At 39.8% G+C, this 18293-nt stretch overlaps 1 protein-coding gene and 1 long non-coding RNA gene across 6 annotated transcripts in view; one reads left to right on the top strand and one right to left on the bottom strand.

Moving 5' to 3' along the window:
- Nucleotides 1-10633, bottom strand: part of LOC142603517 (uncharacterized) — a 443303-nt gene extending 432670 nt beyond the window's left edge. For 4 of the 5 annotated variants that reach the window (XR_012837464.1, XR_012837463.1, XR_012837467.1 and 1 more), the window contains exon 1: nt 10501-10633. This is a non-coding gene — a long non-coding RNA (uncharacterized LOC142603517). Of the gene's footprint in view, nt 1-7111; nt 7237-10500 lie in introns of all 5 variants that reach the window. The other variant, XR_012837465.1, reaches the window with a different exon arrangement.
- A 194-nt stretch (nt 10634-10827) lies between these two features.
- The window catches only part of DMXL2 (Dmx like 2), a 53349-nt gene continuing 45883 nt past the window's right edge, over nt 10828-18293 (top strand). The window contains 1 exon segment of the mRNA XM_075764674.1: nt 10828-11070. Coding sequence (XP_075620789.1) covers nt 10984-11070 — 87 coding nt within the window. The 5' untranslated portion in view covers nt 10828-10983.

Here is an 18293-nt window from a genome sequence, read left to right as displayed (position 1 = left end):
TCTCACCCCTCTCTCTGACTGCAGAAGCTCCCCTAACTTGTTTTTTCCCCCTTCTTAAATATGTTATCACAGAGGCGCTGATTGGCTTGGCCTTGGCCAGCGGTGGGTCCATCTTGGAGCCAGCTGGCATTGGGTCTATCAGACACAGGGGAAGCTTCTGGCAGCTTCTCACAGAAGCCACCCCTGTAGCGCCGCCCCCCCCGCTCCCAAAACCTTGCCACACAAGCAGGCCAAATTCAAGGTTGACCTAACTCCCTACTTGCAGCAACAGCTGAGGTGTGCTGTGGTGCTACTGGTAAAAAGCAGTTGGAAAACACAGAAGTTCAGCATGGATGTCTGCTGCTCCAGGTATCCTCAAAGAGGATCACTACCAGTTAAACACTGCCAGATTCTTTAGTTAAATGAAAGCTGATGACTCCAGAACAGGTTAATGAGGCACAAAGAGGTGTTGGGGTAGAGAGAACTGGACACAATTTGAACATCAGAATATATCGCTTACCGATCCCACATGCTGTACATCGAATATTTTAGTACAGTTCTGTAATACAGCACAGCTGGTGTCCAAACAGCTATTTGCAGATGGGAAAATTGTCAAAGATGCTGAATGGTCCTACTTATAATTGCTATTACACAGCTGGTCCTCTTAATAAAAACTTGTATTTAAGACCAGCTGACCTTACCTTTACAATATAGTATCTGATACTAAAGGCTAGTAGTCTGAGACCCTATACAAACAGACCACCCCACAGCCTTACTTGGGCTGCACAGTTCATATGAAAAATAAATTGTTTTGAATAGGTTGTTTGGCCAAGAATAATGACAAACATCCATCAGTAACAAATGTGGCCACAATTGTGATGATTCTATTTGATCTGCTTAAATATAAAAATCAAAATATAGACTGATGACTATGACTACGAGGTCATTGTTAAATGATCCCTTACGGGTACATTATCAATAAAAAAATACCATATGATCCACATAACAGACTGCTTGTCCTGCTACCTTAATTGCTGGGTTTACATATTTGCTGGAATAGCAAAACAAAACAAAAAATGATAAAATCAGCAGCTACAGAAGAAAATATTACTTATGTTACTAAGGCTCCTTTACTTAAATTTATAACATCCATGGAAATTTCAAAATATTAAGAAAAAAGAGACTTGACCCAAATTCAGAGAAAATAAATATTTCAGAGAAAAAACAAAACCAAGTTTTCCCACAAGCTTTAACATAAGGAAAATTATACAATTTTTCTGCTCCTCTCAATGCAGCAAACCTTTGTGAACAGATGGTAGCAGATCTGTGTGATGCAGTGGGCAGCATTTCCATATCACGCTGCTGGCAAATATCACCAACATTTAACTCATTTACTCCTGTGCACACCCTCAGAACACCGTACGCATTGCTGAGCTGTCAGAGGTGTTTGGCACATACCACTCAACTCAATGGTAATGAGTATTTAATCCTAGCTTCTCCTTGTATTGTACACAATAAACAGCTAGTTTTTTCATCACTCCAACAACTACAAAATTAACATTTCCCTCTGTTTTTCAGGCAAAAGCAGATAACCCCAATTCACTCATTTTAATTCAGACACAAAAAGAACCTGAAGCTGAGACGGGTCAAGAAACCAGCTGCCACGTGCATTTGGCAGGTAACACTAGAGGACCCCTTTTCTGTGGGGTGTTACATGGGTAGTGGACCAAATAAAGCCTGTTCACAAGCTGCCACCTCCTCAGTCCCAATTCTAACTGCCCTGCAATGTCCTTTATGACATCAAGCTTCTCTAACACCATCACTACCTTATGCTAACCAAAGGTACTGACAGCCATTTTCCTCCTGTGCCAAACGAGATGAACTGTCAGCCTCTCACTGCAGCTTTTCCATCAATGGGGGCCTGATTAAAGTCTCTCTTCTCTACCATGTCAAGAATTTCCATAATATGCACAAGGGACTTCAGCATTTGATTAAACTGAGTTATGGAATTCAAGAGTATGGGTAGATGGAAGGGGAAAAAAATGACAGGGAAGGGGAAACTGGAGGGGAAAGGGGAGCATGGTACACAAGCTACAAAAGCACAATAAAACCTTGAAGAAATATACACAAATTAAAGAAAACCTGGAACTCTTCCCACAACCAAGTCACTGACAAAAACTATTTGTTTATTTAGGCCCAAATTTCACCTTTTATCTTGACTTATAAAGTATATGACTGGATAGCCAGCGTGCACTTTCAATGAATTCTTTGCATAGCATAATCAATCATGGCTAGCATTGCGTTCATTTTTCATATCCTGTTTGCAGTCGTAGGAACTGAGAGGATGTTTTTCATAAGCATACAACTTTATCACAATCTCGGAATTGTCTGCAAGATCAGAACACACAGTTCACATCCTAAAATAATCCTAGAGATTCTCAGTGCTATATAATATAAGGAGTCAATCAAATTTCACTTTAACACATACTGCAGCAGTCTGCCGATCAGTTTGAAGACTAGAGTAAAATCCACGTTCCTTACCAACGTGTTGACATAGGAATTGACAACCCTTAACGGTCTCTCCATTGAGAGTCTGCACGGTTAGAAACCTGCACAGACCTCTAACATTCTTTGGAGAGAAGGTACAAAGCACTGAGTTCCATGTATAATCTTCTGGGAAATATAGTTAATTGTCAACAGTAACTTGTTTTTTGTTATTTATTATGACTAATACAAATCCCACAGAAGTCAGTCACCCGTTCAAAACTATGAGGTCCATGGAGCTTCACAGATCACATGTCATCCTTAAACTTACCGCTACCTCTGAGAAACCTTACATGATGCATGATTTATTTTAGCAACTGAATACATAGCTAGCACTTTGCTCTTGAGATATGCTCCTTAGAGGCCACTTGTAGAATGTAATTTACAAATATATAATGCATATACCTTAAATATCAATGCTCTTTATGTATTACTGTAAGAAATTTTCAAAGGCTCCTCTGTGGACACAAATTATGAGCAGGTGTTAAACCAAGAAACCTCTGCTGAAGTTCAATGAACTCCATGGCAGTTATGCCTCACTAACTCCCCCAAGCAAAGATGACAAACCTCTGGCCTTCCTGAAAAATAAATTGGGACAGCAACAGTTCTAGATAAAATACTCTATGACTAAATCGGCTCAGTGAAAAAGGGTGTCTGCAGGACTCAGTTGCAGGGGGGTTTAGTACTTTGAAATAAACAAACCATATAAATATAAACAATATAAATCAAGATAACAACTTCAGTTGCAAGCTCCCCAGGACATATATTAAAGACCATACATGTTCACTGTCAAAAAGAGCAAAGTAAAATTCCAGTCTATTTTTCTAAGTCTCTAAGTGCTCTGAGTAAACGTTCCACTTGCCATTTCAACTACTAGCACTTATACAGAAGTAGTATCGAGAAGTCCCATTCATCAGAAGTCATTGAGTCAAACATCAAGCAAATATGTATCAGTCCCTTTCCTAATCAGGCAATTCAGCATTGACAGTGAACACAGGAGCTTATGTCTCTATTTAAAAAAAAAAAAAAATTACTAAAAATTATACCTTGACCTTTCTTTTATTAAGAAAATGCCAGTAACTCAAATGTAACTCACTAAAAGACTGCTCATTGGTGTCACTGTTGCTTACTACCTCCTAAAGTTTATTTCACTAAGGCTGTTTTAGAATGGATAAAAAACAGCTGAGTAATAGTCAATGGAATGGATTCCAATGAATTTAGTTTTCAGCTGCAGAAACATATCAGTTCTTTGCTTCTTAGGGCTGCAAGGCAGCCAAAGTGGAGGTATTTGGGAAAGGAAGAAAAAAATAAAAAAATGGGGATTTTACATTTTCAACTTTTTACTCTGATTGATGGGGGGGGGGGGGGGGGGGGGAAGAGAGAATATCAGACTCTCATACAGTCCCAGCTATTATTTAATATGTGCTCTGTTCTATATTCCCAGCTTTTAAGAAGTCAAATAGACATGAAAACGTCCCTCAAGTTTTAAAAATAAATTTAATCACTAAGCAGAATTGGTGAGAGATGCCTCAGAGCTATGTCAGTAAGAAGGAATATTGCTATTTTACATCACTTCATATGATTCATATCTGTCCTGACAGGCTCACTGGAAATGCATAAAGCAAATTAAATAATTGTGGTCCCCAAAATACCCACAGTAAACACATCCATACTGCCTAAGCCACAGCCCATATAGATACATTGCACTATTGTTCTCAACATAAGAAGATGCCATTGGGTTAATTAGCAATGGTTCAGCTTGAGTGTCAACAAGGTCACAAAGTTTGTGCTGCAGACATGAGTACTTAAGAGTTAATAATTAGAGCCTCAAAAAATTACCAAACCAAATTAAACCCCAGCAATTGGCACACAGTACATCAATTACACTGAACTGTGACATGCTGCACAAAGGACAAATTCAGTCTTATTTTACACACCTCTTTTCATAATATATTCCTTGTATAGTCAAGAAACTAGTAAGATATTCCAGAGGGCAGTTGGAAAGACCCAGCTAGGTACTCTACATGAGCTGTTGCTCACACACGCTCTTCAGAAACTCTGCTGAGCACATAAAGAACAAAAAGTAAACAATGTGGATACTGTTTCCACTTTTCTACCTCGCCAAATGCAAATATACCTTTAGATTGAAAGACAGTGTTTAATGGATTTTAATATTGCAAACAGAAGAAAATAAGAGATTCATACAGACTTTAACAGCTAAATTCATAAATGATTGCATAGTTTATTTGCATCTGCAGTTCAAAGGAAGGAAAAGTGGCAGCTCTAATGTTACAAGCTTGGTTGGTTTTACTTACAACTTAAAAACTGATACTACTATCTTTTGAAGCATAGATAATATTACAATAGGCTTAGGGTAGTTAAGGTCTTACCAGAAGCCAGTGAGTCTTAAGAATATGTTGGTTTAGGATACTTTCTACAGGTATCTGAATGCAAGTTAGGCAAAATGACACAGCATGTAACACACAGATGTACATGTTGTTTTGTAAATAGTCTGCATAAGTGCCAGTAAAATTCAAGAAGGGTACTACATGGAAAGCAAAATGAAAATAAACACAAGAGAAAAATTATTCCCTTACAGATTCTTTTTATTAGAAGTATAATAGTTCTCTCATAAAGTCAGTATGTATTAGTGACAAGGCACCTTGAAGCTGAAGAAATACACAGTACAAGAGCTACTAAGAAAGCAACGTAAATCTAAACTGATGACAAGCTTTTCAAATGTCAGTCCAAAAATGTTTTTACTTAACTCCCCTGAAGGGCTTTTCATTCAAGTCTTCCTCAGTCTTCACTGCAGAATTGTTCCTGTTTGCTTATAAAATGGTTGGTGTTGAAGATCTGACCCGTGCCTGAAAACACTGTCATCAGAATAGGAATCTTCTGATGTCCTCCAGTTCCTGGGTATGAGTCTGTACTCTAAATAACCCCATGCAACAACTTTCATTACCTTCTTAAAGATGAAATGTCCGCCTTCGAGAGACACAGAATTGATATCTTTGCTGCAGCACCATACAACTCAGTACGCATCAGAGTTTGTTTTGGATTTTTTCCTCAATAAAAGATGAGAAGAGGAAATTCCCAGAACATCTTTCATATACACCTAGTGCCATCAGAACACTCAGTCTGATCCAGAGTGCTTGTTTATATGTCGTGAAAGTTATTTGTGTGCAATTGACAATAAAATCATTTGTCATTCTACTAAATCATCATTTAGAGTGGAATTTAAAGAGCATGAGCTTAGAATTAATTGCATGTGGTCATTTGTGACTTCACTGGAGGGATTCTATTTTCCAGATGCTTGAAAGACATATAGAAAGGCAAGATACACAGATGATCAGAACCGCAAGAGTACAAAGTATTAATTCTTCCATCTGAAAGAAAATATTTATATTACAACATCGCCTCCTACCACATATTAGGATCCAGACACTCAGAAAATTATTCTACAGACATTTGTTCACTAAAAGTTTCACTGAAATTCTGTATAGCGTAAGCATTTAGCAAAGAGCACGCAGAATAAATTCAGGCAATGGAACTAGTTAATACTTAATCCTATGTCATTAAAGTCCAACATCATGCCACATATCACTACTAGGAGTAATTTATGTTTATTCTGTCTTTGCTTTCTCAGAATTTAAGTACTTACAACTGAACAATCACTAATTTATTCCATCATTTCTTAGAAAAATGCTAGCTCACTGCCCCCAAAAAACCTCAACTGGTCTGGAACTTCCATCATGATTAGACAGACTGACAAGAAAACAAAAGCATTGAAGCTTCTGAAAAGAATTAAGAGATAGCACTCTAGACATAGACACCACCTTAGCCATGAAAAAAATCAGCACATTCAATTAGGTGCCTCAACTCTATGCTGTTTAAACTATCTTTTTCCCTACTCCACCATTTAATGGACTAGAATTTTTAATCACTAGTTCTTTCCTCCACAAGTGCCTGATTGTGGTTTAAAAGAATCATTGAATTTTCATTTTTGCTGCAATTTTTAATGCTATTGGGTTTTATTTTTTTATTCTTTAAAATTCAAAGTGTGTGCCATTACAGGACAGTAAGGGTCCAGACAGGGGAAATGTTTAGACACCTATGCACTGCCAAAAGTGTTCAACATTTAGATACCTCTGGGGAATCAAGACCATCAGTTTCTACAAACATGGTATTTTAAAAATATCCAAACAAAAATTGTGCTGTAGCAAGGTCTTCTCAGGAGAAAGAAGTAGCGACCATCCTTCACAGGTGAATGCCATTAATGTCTTCGACAGAAATACACAGTGCACAACAGTTTGGGGACATTATGGGGACAATCTTGTTCTAGCAATAATTGCAAAGGTAGGTACATTTCAGAAATTAATAGCAGAGAGCAGGTGTTACATCTTATGGATTGAAGAACTTAATTTTCTCCAAGATAAGTTAACAGCTGAATTTGAGTTCTAGAGAAAAACAGGCAATTAGCTTTTCTTCAAGGAAAAATACAATAAATTCAAGAACCTAGTGAAGATTTGCAACAGTCATCATGGATCACAAGGAAAATATTCACAGAATCATAAAAGCATCATACCTAGAAGATCTCTGTTTCTTGAGGAAAGGTAAAGGCCTTCAGGAGCACAGAGAACTGACAGAGTGGTCAAAACAGGGTGCGTTCTTCAGGTTTCAAGATACCAAGACTGGAATGCAGCATTTCACCTTTGAAATAAAAGGCAGTCCAGCGTAGGTATTTATCTTGCATGATGTCTCCTATGAGCCTTGCTTGCTTTCCCTAGGCTGTGTGCAGCACATCACTTTTGCATGTGCTTTAGGATTTCTTCCCTATGCAAGTTTCACAGCAAAGTCTTTTGATTTTTCTCCCTTCCCATAAAACACTCCACCTTTTGACAAAAAGAAAAATTTCTCTATATTTTACAGCTAAGCAAAACTAGAAAATGTCAGATTTTTTATATATATATATAATCATGGTTTCTATATCAAAACATGGTATTGCCTTCTGATTATTTTGTATAATACCACCTTCTTTTGCCAAGTGAAAATACTTCTTCCTACAGCAAATGGAACCAAGCTATTTCTCCATAGCATCTGTCTAGTTCAGTGTCTGTTTTCTAAATTTGGACCTCTTTCCTTTGCCTCTCTCTTTTTGGAGGCATCAGAAAAGATGAAAGTCTCAACCTTTAAATATGTATAGTTTGGGGGTTTATTTCCCCTTTCCCTGTAGTTGGAGAAGCAGAGGGCACACCAGTACAGTCATCCTCGTACATGATGCAGACAAGGTCTTGAGAGGCCATCTAATCCATCCTGCTAGACAGAGCCAGGAGCAAAGTACCACCAGCATTCCTAACACATTCTTAAAACTCCACCTAAGGCAGCTCCAACTGCACTTTTTTAGCATAAATTAAATAAACCTTTTAGTTCTATACAGCAGCCACTCTCCTGAGGTAATAGAACTTCCCCTCCCACAACTCAAATTAACTTCAAGCCAAAGCAGGGAATTCCTGGACAGATACAGCAGAGGTACTGCAGGTACTTTTTCTTAGTGTTAAAAAGGAAACAAAGTAATTGAACAAAGCAACAAGATAATCAGGAATGAAAGGAAAAGTGAAGATGAAGGCCCCTTGGTTGTTGGGTTTTTCAATTATGTTTTATTATTTATATATATATGAGAGAGAAGAGAGAGAGAGATTGCTTCATGCTCTTGGGCATAGAAATCACTGATACATGCACTGAAAATTAGTTTAATGTGAGGTATTTAAATCATTAATAAGGAAGGATCAATTAAGGTAAATAAAACAGTCTGTCAGCAAAACTCAGGTGAAAATATTTGTTTTCAGGAAGAATGTGAAGGCCTTATCTGCAGAGACTTGCAGAATGATTCTTGCTCAAAGCTCTGTGCACAGAGCTAGCCATGTCTATAGATTCCCACAGCCACAAATATTTTACTATTAAACCCGTAATTTGACATTATTTTTACTTCAAAGAGGAACTTTACCTGCTTCAGGATAACATGCGTTCTCAGCCCCACAGCAAAGTCCCAGTGGAATTAAAGTACCACACTAGTCAGAAAACTTTCTCACCAACCCATGCAATAAGATGGAAGTCTTTCTCATGGTTGGCATGCCCAAGAGTTACTGGCAGTCTTATTCTGATTAGGTAAGAGAAGTCTGGGCTGAAAACCAAAACTCCTCCTCATCATGTCTGTTACCCAGGAAGATTGAACTGATCCTGCAGGTACTCTGCTTTTACTTTAGACTTTTTGCCATCAAACCCAGATAGCTTTACAACATCTAAGAAAGGAAATTTTTTTTCCCTTTAGATCATACTGTTCTCCTATCATCCTACTGCCTGTGCCAATTTAAAAGCCAGCTAGCTGTCTTTTCAGGCACTAGTTAGACTTTATTCCACTCATTTGGAAAAAAACAAAAACAAAACAACACCGGACAAACCCATCACATGGCTTTTGCCTCTGAGTCCTGTTGCATGCATTTCAAAAAATCTTACCCAAAATAAAAATCAGTTGTAAGTTAGCAATTTTTTTATGATGTGGAAGAGCCTTCAATCAGAAAAGTTAAGGAATAATAAGTATCAGTGGAAGCATATGAACATTTCATAGCTGTTTCATATATAACCAGGTCAACTGAAGATGAAAACATTTTTTTCCCCTTTCACTTCAGCTATAGATACTGTTCCCCTTAAAACAGATTGTCTTTAACAAGCATGGGAGTAGATAAAACCTTGTGTTATGATGACAACAGTTTTTTTCCATTCAAAGGTAACTTGATTATATCTTCTTTTACCTCTGCATTCTGACTAAACTCATTTATTCATTAAGACATGTACACTTTTAAGAAGCAGTAAAAAGCAAGATGACTCCTGCAGTCCTGAGGGGCAAAACTGCCATAAACTGTAAAGAAGATTGAGCTTTGCAGCTTCTATCATTAGCACCAGTGGTACAACTGCAAGACTGCTGTATTGACCTAGTACAAGAAAATGGAGAATTTTCCTTGTGTCATGACACACTACATAGAGAGTGTTCTTTTTCTTTTCTGTTCAGAGTTTAGTATCCCATTCAAACAACTTTCAGGATCCAGCCTTCTTCGCACCTCTGAGACAGAAAAGGACAGGTACATTTAAAGGCTTTTGTTTTCAACTGTGTTTGACAGCTACTACAAATAAAGCAGCAAAAACCTCACCATATTTTCTGTGAAGTCACACAATGTGCAAAAAATGCAACTAAACACCTTAATCAAACAAGGCGGTGCCTCATCTCCTCATATTGTTCTTTTAGTATCAAGTGCTGGTAATTTTCTCACCAATCTCCTGTAAATGGACATTTACAACGGCCCTGAAACATCATCTCTTTCTGCCGACACAAAGCAGTGCTGACTTGGAATGACGGCCCCGTTCTCGAAACAAGAACTAAATGAAGCCCTCGAGGATCAAATATGCGCTGCACAGCCAGCACGCTGGTCAGCAGCTGCTGGTGGGCTCCACGTACCCGCTGTAGGCAGTATCACTGGCAGCTGGAGGGACGCTCAGGGATTCTCAACAGCTTCCTAAGCTCTTTGAGGTACGACCAAACGCCTGGATCCTTAACAAAAAAACCTCAAACCATCCTCAGAAGCACCATATATAACTAATAAAAGGCCGAAGTGTAAGACCGGCAGCCCACTGCCCGCACCTGAGGCGCACAGAGCACCTGGCCAGCTGAGGGCACCCCCTCACAGCCCGCTGTGCTGGCGCGGCTCGCCGGTGCAGCTGCGGACTTCCAGCCAGCGAGGCAGCGCCCAGCCTCTCCTCCGACGGGAGGCACTTCCCTCTCCGCACGCTTACCGCTCCTGATTCGGGGGACACGCCTCCCCAACCCGCCTCACGGCCGGAAAGCTGCAGCAGCAGATAAATCCCCCCAACTCCTCTTTCTCCTCCCTCCCGCCCCCGTGAGGCGCCCTGCCACCGTCTCACCTCGGGGCGTCAGCCGAGCGCACCGCATCCCACGGCTCCTGAGCTGTCCCTCCCATTTCTTTTAAACCTAGCGCTCTCCTCTTCCCCGCCACGCTGCCCGCCTCAGGCTGCCGGCTCGCGAGGAGCTGCCGGCTCGCGGCTGCCGGCTCGCGGCTGGGCTGCCTGCCCCCCCCCCCCCCCCCCCCCCCCCTTTAGCTGCCTCGCGGGCGCGCTCAACGGCCGCTGCTCGCGCACAACGGCCGCTGCTCGCGCAGAGGCCCTGCCTGCGCACGCCTCACCTGATTCAGACTCTGCCCAGCGCGTGCGCCGCCTCCCTCCCTCCTCCCTCCCTCGCGCGCGCGAGCTCGCGGCGGCAGCGCGCAGGGCTCCGGCCCGCGAGGCGGGCGAGAGCGCGGAGCCATCCGGGTCTCGTCCGCTCGGTGCCAGCGGAGGCGGCGGTCGCGGCGCTGCCGGCCCCAGGAGAGCGGTGGGGGAAAGGCCGCCATGCATCTCCACCAGGTGCTCACCGGCGCCGTCAATCCCGGGGACAACTGCTACTCGGTGGGCAGCGTGGAGGACATCCCCTTCACGGTAATGGTGGCGATACCAGAGGAGAGGCGGGGGCGCCCGGGCTGAGCCGGGCGGGGTGGGGGAAGGGGAGGGTGTTTTGTAGGCCTGAGGAGAACGGTGGGAGGGGCTGGGGGGGGGAATTAACCTGCGAGGCGGAGGAGGTACGGGCAGGGTGGCTTGCGGGCCTTGGGCCGGAATGCCGGCGGGTATTACGAGCGGGGCCTCGGCGCTGTGAAGGCGAGTGGGTGAGAGCCGGCATATTTATAGGTGGGGTGGGGTGAGGTGACGTGAGGTGGGAGCGCTCCTCCGGGGCATCGAGGTGCTCCCGGGCAGCACGGGCCGGGAGCAGACAGGCGTGACCCCGCCGCGGAGCGTCGCCGTCCGCTACGTCCTGCGGGAGGGGTCTCGCTGCTCGCTCTTCCCGGGCTGCGGCTGCAGATGGAGGCTGGGAGCCGCGGACGCACCCGTCACCTCTGGCGAGTGCCCCGCGGATCCTCTGAATTGGAGCAGGGAGCCAGGGAAACCCCTACATTGTGCGTCCCCAAATTTTTCTGGGTGCTTTTTGTGTGTGGGTGTGTGCGCGTGTGCATGCTCCTCCTTCAAAGAGAAATAGTCTATTGCACTGTCCGCTATTGCCGAGTGTTTGGCTTCAATTACTGTGGTTAATAAAACACAAATTTGTCAAATACTTCTCTTAATCTGGAAGAGACAAGAAATGGAAAGAGACACATTATGTAAATTTCAAGAGCCCAGTAGTTTATATAATAAAATCTATTTATCATCCACAGGCTATTTTTGTTTATTCTAATGTCAATTTCCACTTTTTTAGCTTATGATATGCTTCTCTGATTTTAATGAGTAATCAGCTGCTGCAGTGTTTTGCATACTGTCATCTAATCAGCATGTTATTATTTGGGAATAAATTGTCTCATTATATTTGGTATTAACATTTACAAGATTATATCCCATGCACAAACCAATTCCAAGTTAAATGATACAGAGCATAATTTTTAGTGTAAGATAACTGTCAGCAGACTTGTTAAACATTTAAAACTTACTTTAGATTATCACAGATGTCTAATTTCAGTAATAAATGCTTGAAAGCCTTAAGAAATAAAAGGTGCCATGTCTGTCTTTATTTCCTTGTTCTACTGCTATGCAGCCATACTGCTATTAAAGGGACCTCTGTTACTTTTGATATTTATATAAGTCGACAGTTACTCATATTCTACTGTGTTTCTTTTTACTGTGACAATTTCAAAAGTCAGTCAACTGACAATTAGCTTTATGCTAATTCTCATAATAGTTTTGATAACATAAAAATGAATAATTATGGTTTATACAAGAATTTTCCAAGAACAAAAGTCACATTTTACAAAAAAAATGCAGAATCATTTGGTAGCATGTTAATTATGGAACTGCATATAACAGACCTCGCTGTCTTCTCTGGCTGCTGCATCCAATTTTTTTATAACACAATAAAGAACGATCTGAAGGGATAAGTATGTTTTAATAAATGTATCTTCTGGACTTCCACAGTTGTAACCACCTTTTTCCCTTTTTCTCCTTTCTCTGTATTTGTGGTATTACTTCCCGCTGTTCTAGACTTTGATCCTATGGTAAACTGTACAGTTAAAAGCATCTGCTTGCAAACAGTTTGGGGTCTTATATCCAGATTCTTAGGAAATTGGTCACCTCTGAGACTCCCAGTAGCATCTAGTCTACCATCCACTGCAGGTGTCACTCAAGGTTAGTGCCTAACCGACATAGCTTTGTCCCCCCAAACCATTAAGCTGTTTGGAGTCGTAACTTTAACTCAGATCTTGAAGCAGCATTTGCAGTTTAGGCAAGAGATGATCGGTATTTTTGACATAGCCTGACTCTGTACATGCTCTTAAGACCCCAGACCTGTCAGCCTCCACAACACAGCAGAAGCAGAGCAGTAAAAGGCAAGAGGTTGAGGGAGATCTACACAGTATGTGCTGTACTATATTAATCCATATGGAGTTTGGCTGTGGCAGAGGAGCCATTGTGTGTATGTGCACATGTGCTTGCTTATGTTTTGGTTGATGTTAGGGCATTTGTTTAAAATGTGTGAGAACTAGCTCAAAATTGCTACAACTGATTCATCACAGGGACTTGAAAATACAGCGGTTTTGTGTGCAGAAATGAATCACTCATGTTCAAGTTACTCCATTTAAAAGTAGAATAATGGCTTCAGTACATGTATATATGTATTTACTAGTTAATAGTTCTGGAGCTTTTTTTTTTTTTTTTTTTTTTTTTTTTTTTTTTTGAGTAGGAGAAATATCCTCTTAAGATGAACTTTCTTTAGATGCCTAACTCCAGGAATCTTAGGATTCTGAGAGAAGGAACACATTTCCTTCCAACCTGATTAGGGACACTGCAATTCTCAGGTTCTTCATCCTTCTTTTCCTCTATGGTTTGCTCTTGGCTTGTTTACATGGTTCCTTGCTAGGGATAAAGGTAAGCTTTTAATTTCCAAGTCAGTGTAGCTAGAGCTAAGATGATAACGTGTTCTGCCTCAACTTTTTTAAAGGTTTGCTGAAAGCCATCTAATTATTCTGAGAATAAGAAAGGGAAGAGAAATAACTGTTCTTTACCTGCTAAAAACCCAAGTATTAGTGACTCCATAAAGCAAAACAAATCCAAAGAAATAGAAACAGTTGCTGTAGGTCAGCTACAAAGGTTCTGTCAGTCCTTTATCTGAAATGCCCACAGTGTTCTTTCTTCCCTGTGCTCCCACACCTACCCATAGCAATCCTGACATATCTAGCGTTTCCCAAATAAGGGATAAAGCACAGAGATGTTTGGTTAACAAACTGGCTTGTTGATGTTGTGGCTGTATTGCACCCAGTCTAGTAGAGCGGGTAATACACAGGAAAATTGTTTCAATGGTGATTAGAAGCAAAATAGCTTCATAATGCTGTTTTCTACCAGGCCTACCAGTTTTCTTTTCAGCCCCACTTCATTTGAGCTCCAAAAAGGACACTGCGTAAGCAAAGGGTTTAAGTACTAAATGACAGAAGTTCTGTTTTTTTCATTTCTGGTAATAATTCTGTGCACTATTCAACTTGCTGTTGCTTCATGTTCTTATTTCAGCAAATATTGTTAACTGTGTTTCACAAGTGAGTTTACAGAAGGCCAGAGTTGAGCTTTATTCAAAGGGCCTTACAGCACACACCCTGCCTAGACAGAAGAAGGGTATGTTATTTGAACCTCATAGTCTAACTGGTGGCTAATAAGTTTTTAAAGGTAGTAAACTGCATTTTTCAAACCATGGTTGATTTTCCTTAGCTTTTGTTGTTAAGCAGCTGTTTTACACTGAGCCAATTTCAGTCACTGACCCTGACTGAGTGGGGTCTGTGTTACCACCCTGACTTTCCATGATGTGGAATAAGGTGGTTTCAAATACAGACGACAAGCTGTTCTGATTCTGTTTATATGACTTCTGCCCTTTGTCCAAGCTCAGGATTGTACAGATTGTAGCTGTTTCTAAGGTCAGTCTAGGTTTAAAAAAAAAATAAAATCCATAGGTATGTCAATTATTTAAAGGCTAGATTCTATAAGTATAAAAATATTCAAGCTCTGGCTAGTGTCACAGAAGACAATGAATATTTATTTCTTGTAAGATGTATCACTAAATGCACAAAATATAGAACTCTAAACATTAATGAAAAAATCAGAATATCAGATTTTAGGGGTGTCTGTAAATAAGAACTTTTCTGATAGAAGTGAAAAAAATTTAATTTATTATTTGTCATTTTTGAAAAGGACAAACTTCTCAGCATTTTCTATGCCAATACTGATACTTGACCTGGAGCTGTGTGTGTCATGAATTTCAGAAGTTCTTGCAGATGAAAGTCTCCCACACCCATGTAAACTTTTTTTACCTCATTGAAAACAGCAAAATCTTCATCCATACTGTTACATGCACAAGATATAGCAACTGAGAATAGGTTTTCTCTGCTGTGTAGGGTTCTCCTCTACTTCATCGTTCTTGAAATATTACTTACTAAAACCTTTATTTGCACATCTCTCCCAGTTATTTATTCCTGCTTATATAGATATATATATTCTCCACTGTGTCATATTTATGTGAACTAGATTACAGACACTTAACATCTGAATCCTTACTATGTTATTTTTTCTCTGAAGCTCTGTAATGGAAGCATGTAAAAATGTATTTAATCATGAATTCATCTCATATGACAATTTAGGAAAGCCTACAGGCTAGTAGTGGGTTGGGTGGTTTTTTCCAGTTATTTTGCTAGTTTGCATTAAGCATATGAAATTCTACCAGTACTTAGCCAGGGAATGGGGGAAGTGTAAATGTTGTGTCCATTGATGAGATTTTGGAAATGTTTCAGAACTCAGGTGTCTTCATGGCTAATAGGAAGGTGGAAGAATTTCTGCATCTTACATGTTTACTATCCCTAGCCAGAAATTTAAGGATAAGCGTTGTTATACTGGAGGAGTACTATAAGGCAAATACAGGCCTTAATTCAGGTATTAATCCAGATTTTAATTAATTTATGTAATTTTACATCTTTATTTACTACTACTATTTTTAATACCACTGTGGGCTGATTCTGTTTCTTCCACATCATTTGCCATCTTGAAATGCCTCTGTACCCCAATAGTACGCACTGGAGCTTGGGCACTTCTGGTCTATTTCACTTATGCCAAATTTGTAAAGAGTTCCAGGCTATAGAAAGAGAAGAATCATTTTTTAATACAGAAAAAAATATTCATATAAAGAAAAAAACAAGATGAGAATGTGAAGGAATAATTGTTTCTCTGTCCGTTAGTTCCAGTGCTCAACATTAAAATTAGAGAGCCAAACCTGAAAACATGGGCAGCTGAAAAAGAGATGCACATGCTGCTTTTGTATTATCTGAAAATTAAGGATACAGCATAAACTCTTACAGTAGGACACAATGTCCTACTTCTGTCTGATGCTCCTGCATTCAATTAGAGCTTTGTCATTGTTCATTTCAGTGGTCCTAGATCTTGACAGTTAGAGCAGACATCGGCAAACTACAGCTTATTAGTTGCTTATGGATCCTGCAAGTCATCCTTGCATTCTGGCAGTTTTGTAACTCCATTTAATTTTCTCTTTGAAGCTGTCAGTGACATTAGAAATGGAGGCTGGCATATACTCCATGTGGGTGGGTTTTACTGCACTTGTTTCATTCAGTGACTGCTTATAATTGTGTTTATCTAAGACCTCTGTGCTGTTCTCATCCATTACAGCATCTCAGCATCTTTTTTTCCATCTTTCCTTTTTTGTATGGCTTACCGATGTTCCATTCCTTTTATCAGGCTATGCAGATCGTTGGTCTGTTGCCACAAACATTGTGGCCACTGTTATTCTGGCAGGAGAGACCTGCGGTGGTATGAATGACCTCCCTGAAGTGGTTGTCAGCTGAATCCTTAAGAAGGAACTACTGATGTTAAATATTATGACGCTTCCCTATTCTTTGCCAACATAGGGTGCTTCTACTGCATTACCAGCTTAAGGAGTGAAAGGACAAAATGAAAAGAGGATTTAATAGAAATATGCTCTGTTCAAGTGTAAACGTGTTAATATATTGAGTATATTAGAAAAGCCTCATAAAAGTAATCAAATGGAAAATTTGTATTTAGACGTATAATGTGAAATATGGAAATATCTTTCAGTACAGAAAAGTATATTGACCTTTTTTGTTTTGAGAAATTTGGAGACTATAACTGTGAAAAAGTGAACACTTGTTTTAAAATGAGGGGACACCTTTTCTCAAAGGTGGGGTTATAATAAATGTACTTCTTAAAGTAAATTTAAGATTGAAGGTAAATATACTTTGATGCACTTTCAAGAAATGAGACACATTCTCAGAATAAATACCTACACTGAGAAAATCACCCCAGAACCAAGAGACAGCACTTGCTCAAATAAAATATAGCTGAAGGCAGATACCCTGCTGTTGGGAATGTGTTCTGACTAAGGTCTCCAACAGGCTAGATCCTTCCTGTTGGCATAGGACACTTACGTGTGCTGAGTCACTTGTTGGTGCAGTGCCAAACACAAAGACTAGGAAGGATATGAGTGACAATAAGATCATTTCATTTAGGAAAGAAATGTCTACATCTTGATTCTTTAAGAAAAAAACTTTCTACTGTAAACCATCCTTTTAATTCACAACCACCTTTTTTACTTAACTTTGTAAAAATATACTAAATGGTATAATTAGCCAGGAAAATACTGCTTTGTTTCTATAATAAGAAGTGCAGATAGGGGACAAGAGAGAAGAGAAACTAAAATGTTTAAGGAAGACACTAAATTCTTTGGCTTCATAGTGTCAGCAGACATACCCAAGTATAAAACATTTTCTGTTTCATGCATTATCAACTATACACAGACATAAAACTGTGCATGTTTAAGAACAGTAAGCATAAGGAAATTAAAGTTGAAAAAATTTTTCCTTTGCCTATATCATTTCTGAGACACACATCCATCTCTCCTGCTAACATTATTGCAACTAGTGATAAATTATGTTTAATTTAGTTTGAAAGTTACAAGTCATCAGTACCAACAATGAAAAAATAGGGTATCCAAAAGGTTTAAGTCCTTGCTGGATGTAGATCAGTACCTTTTTTTTTTTTACGGTATTAGATAACAATTTAAATCATGTCTTTTTGTAGTTTGTATTAGTAGTTATGAGGCAGACTGTTGAAAACAAGGTGAGTCTTTCAGTTCTTTGCTGTTTTAATTTTCACCCTTTGAAGCAAATGGTAGGAGAATCAATTGCCTGTGAGCACTAGAATTCTGAATAAATTATTGGAACAAGAGGACCTGCTTTTATTTTCCTGTATACTTACAGGCATTCACATCCTTGTCTCCATCTTCCTTCCTATTTGTGAACATGTGTTGGCCTGTCCAGCATTCCACACCACTGGTGGAGTTTGTTTTGCAACAAATTCCAATATAAAACATAGGAAAACAACAAAAAGAAAAGATTTTCTGTTCGATGACAGAACTTATCTCAGAATCTTAACTTTCTCTTACTTTCTGGAAATAATTCTATTCTTATTTGATAATAACTTATTCTCTTCCAGACTGGGTCTAATAATTGCATAGCCTAGTCATCAAGAAGCTAGGATATTCTGTTACACAGATAATCTCCCTCTAACAACCTTTTAGCAGTTGGGTTTTTTTCCCTGTCCTGCTTATATTGTGTAAC

This window comes from Balearica regulorum, chromosome 12 (genome assembly GCF_011004875.1).
Source record: "Balearica regulorum gibbericeps isolate bBalReg1 chromosome 12, bBalReg1.pri, whole genome shotgun sequence".
In the NCBI taxonomy this organism is placed as follows: Eukaryota; Metazoa; Chordata; class Aves; order Gruiformes; family Gruidae; genus Balearica; species Balearica regulorum.
Note: the sequence above shows the minus strand (reverse complement) of the source record. Positions and strands in the feature narration are given on the sequence as shown.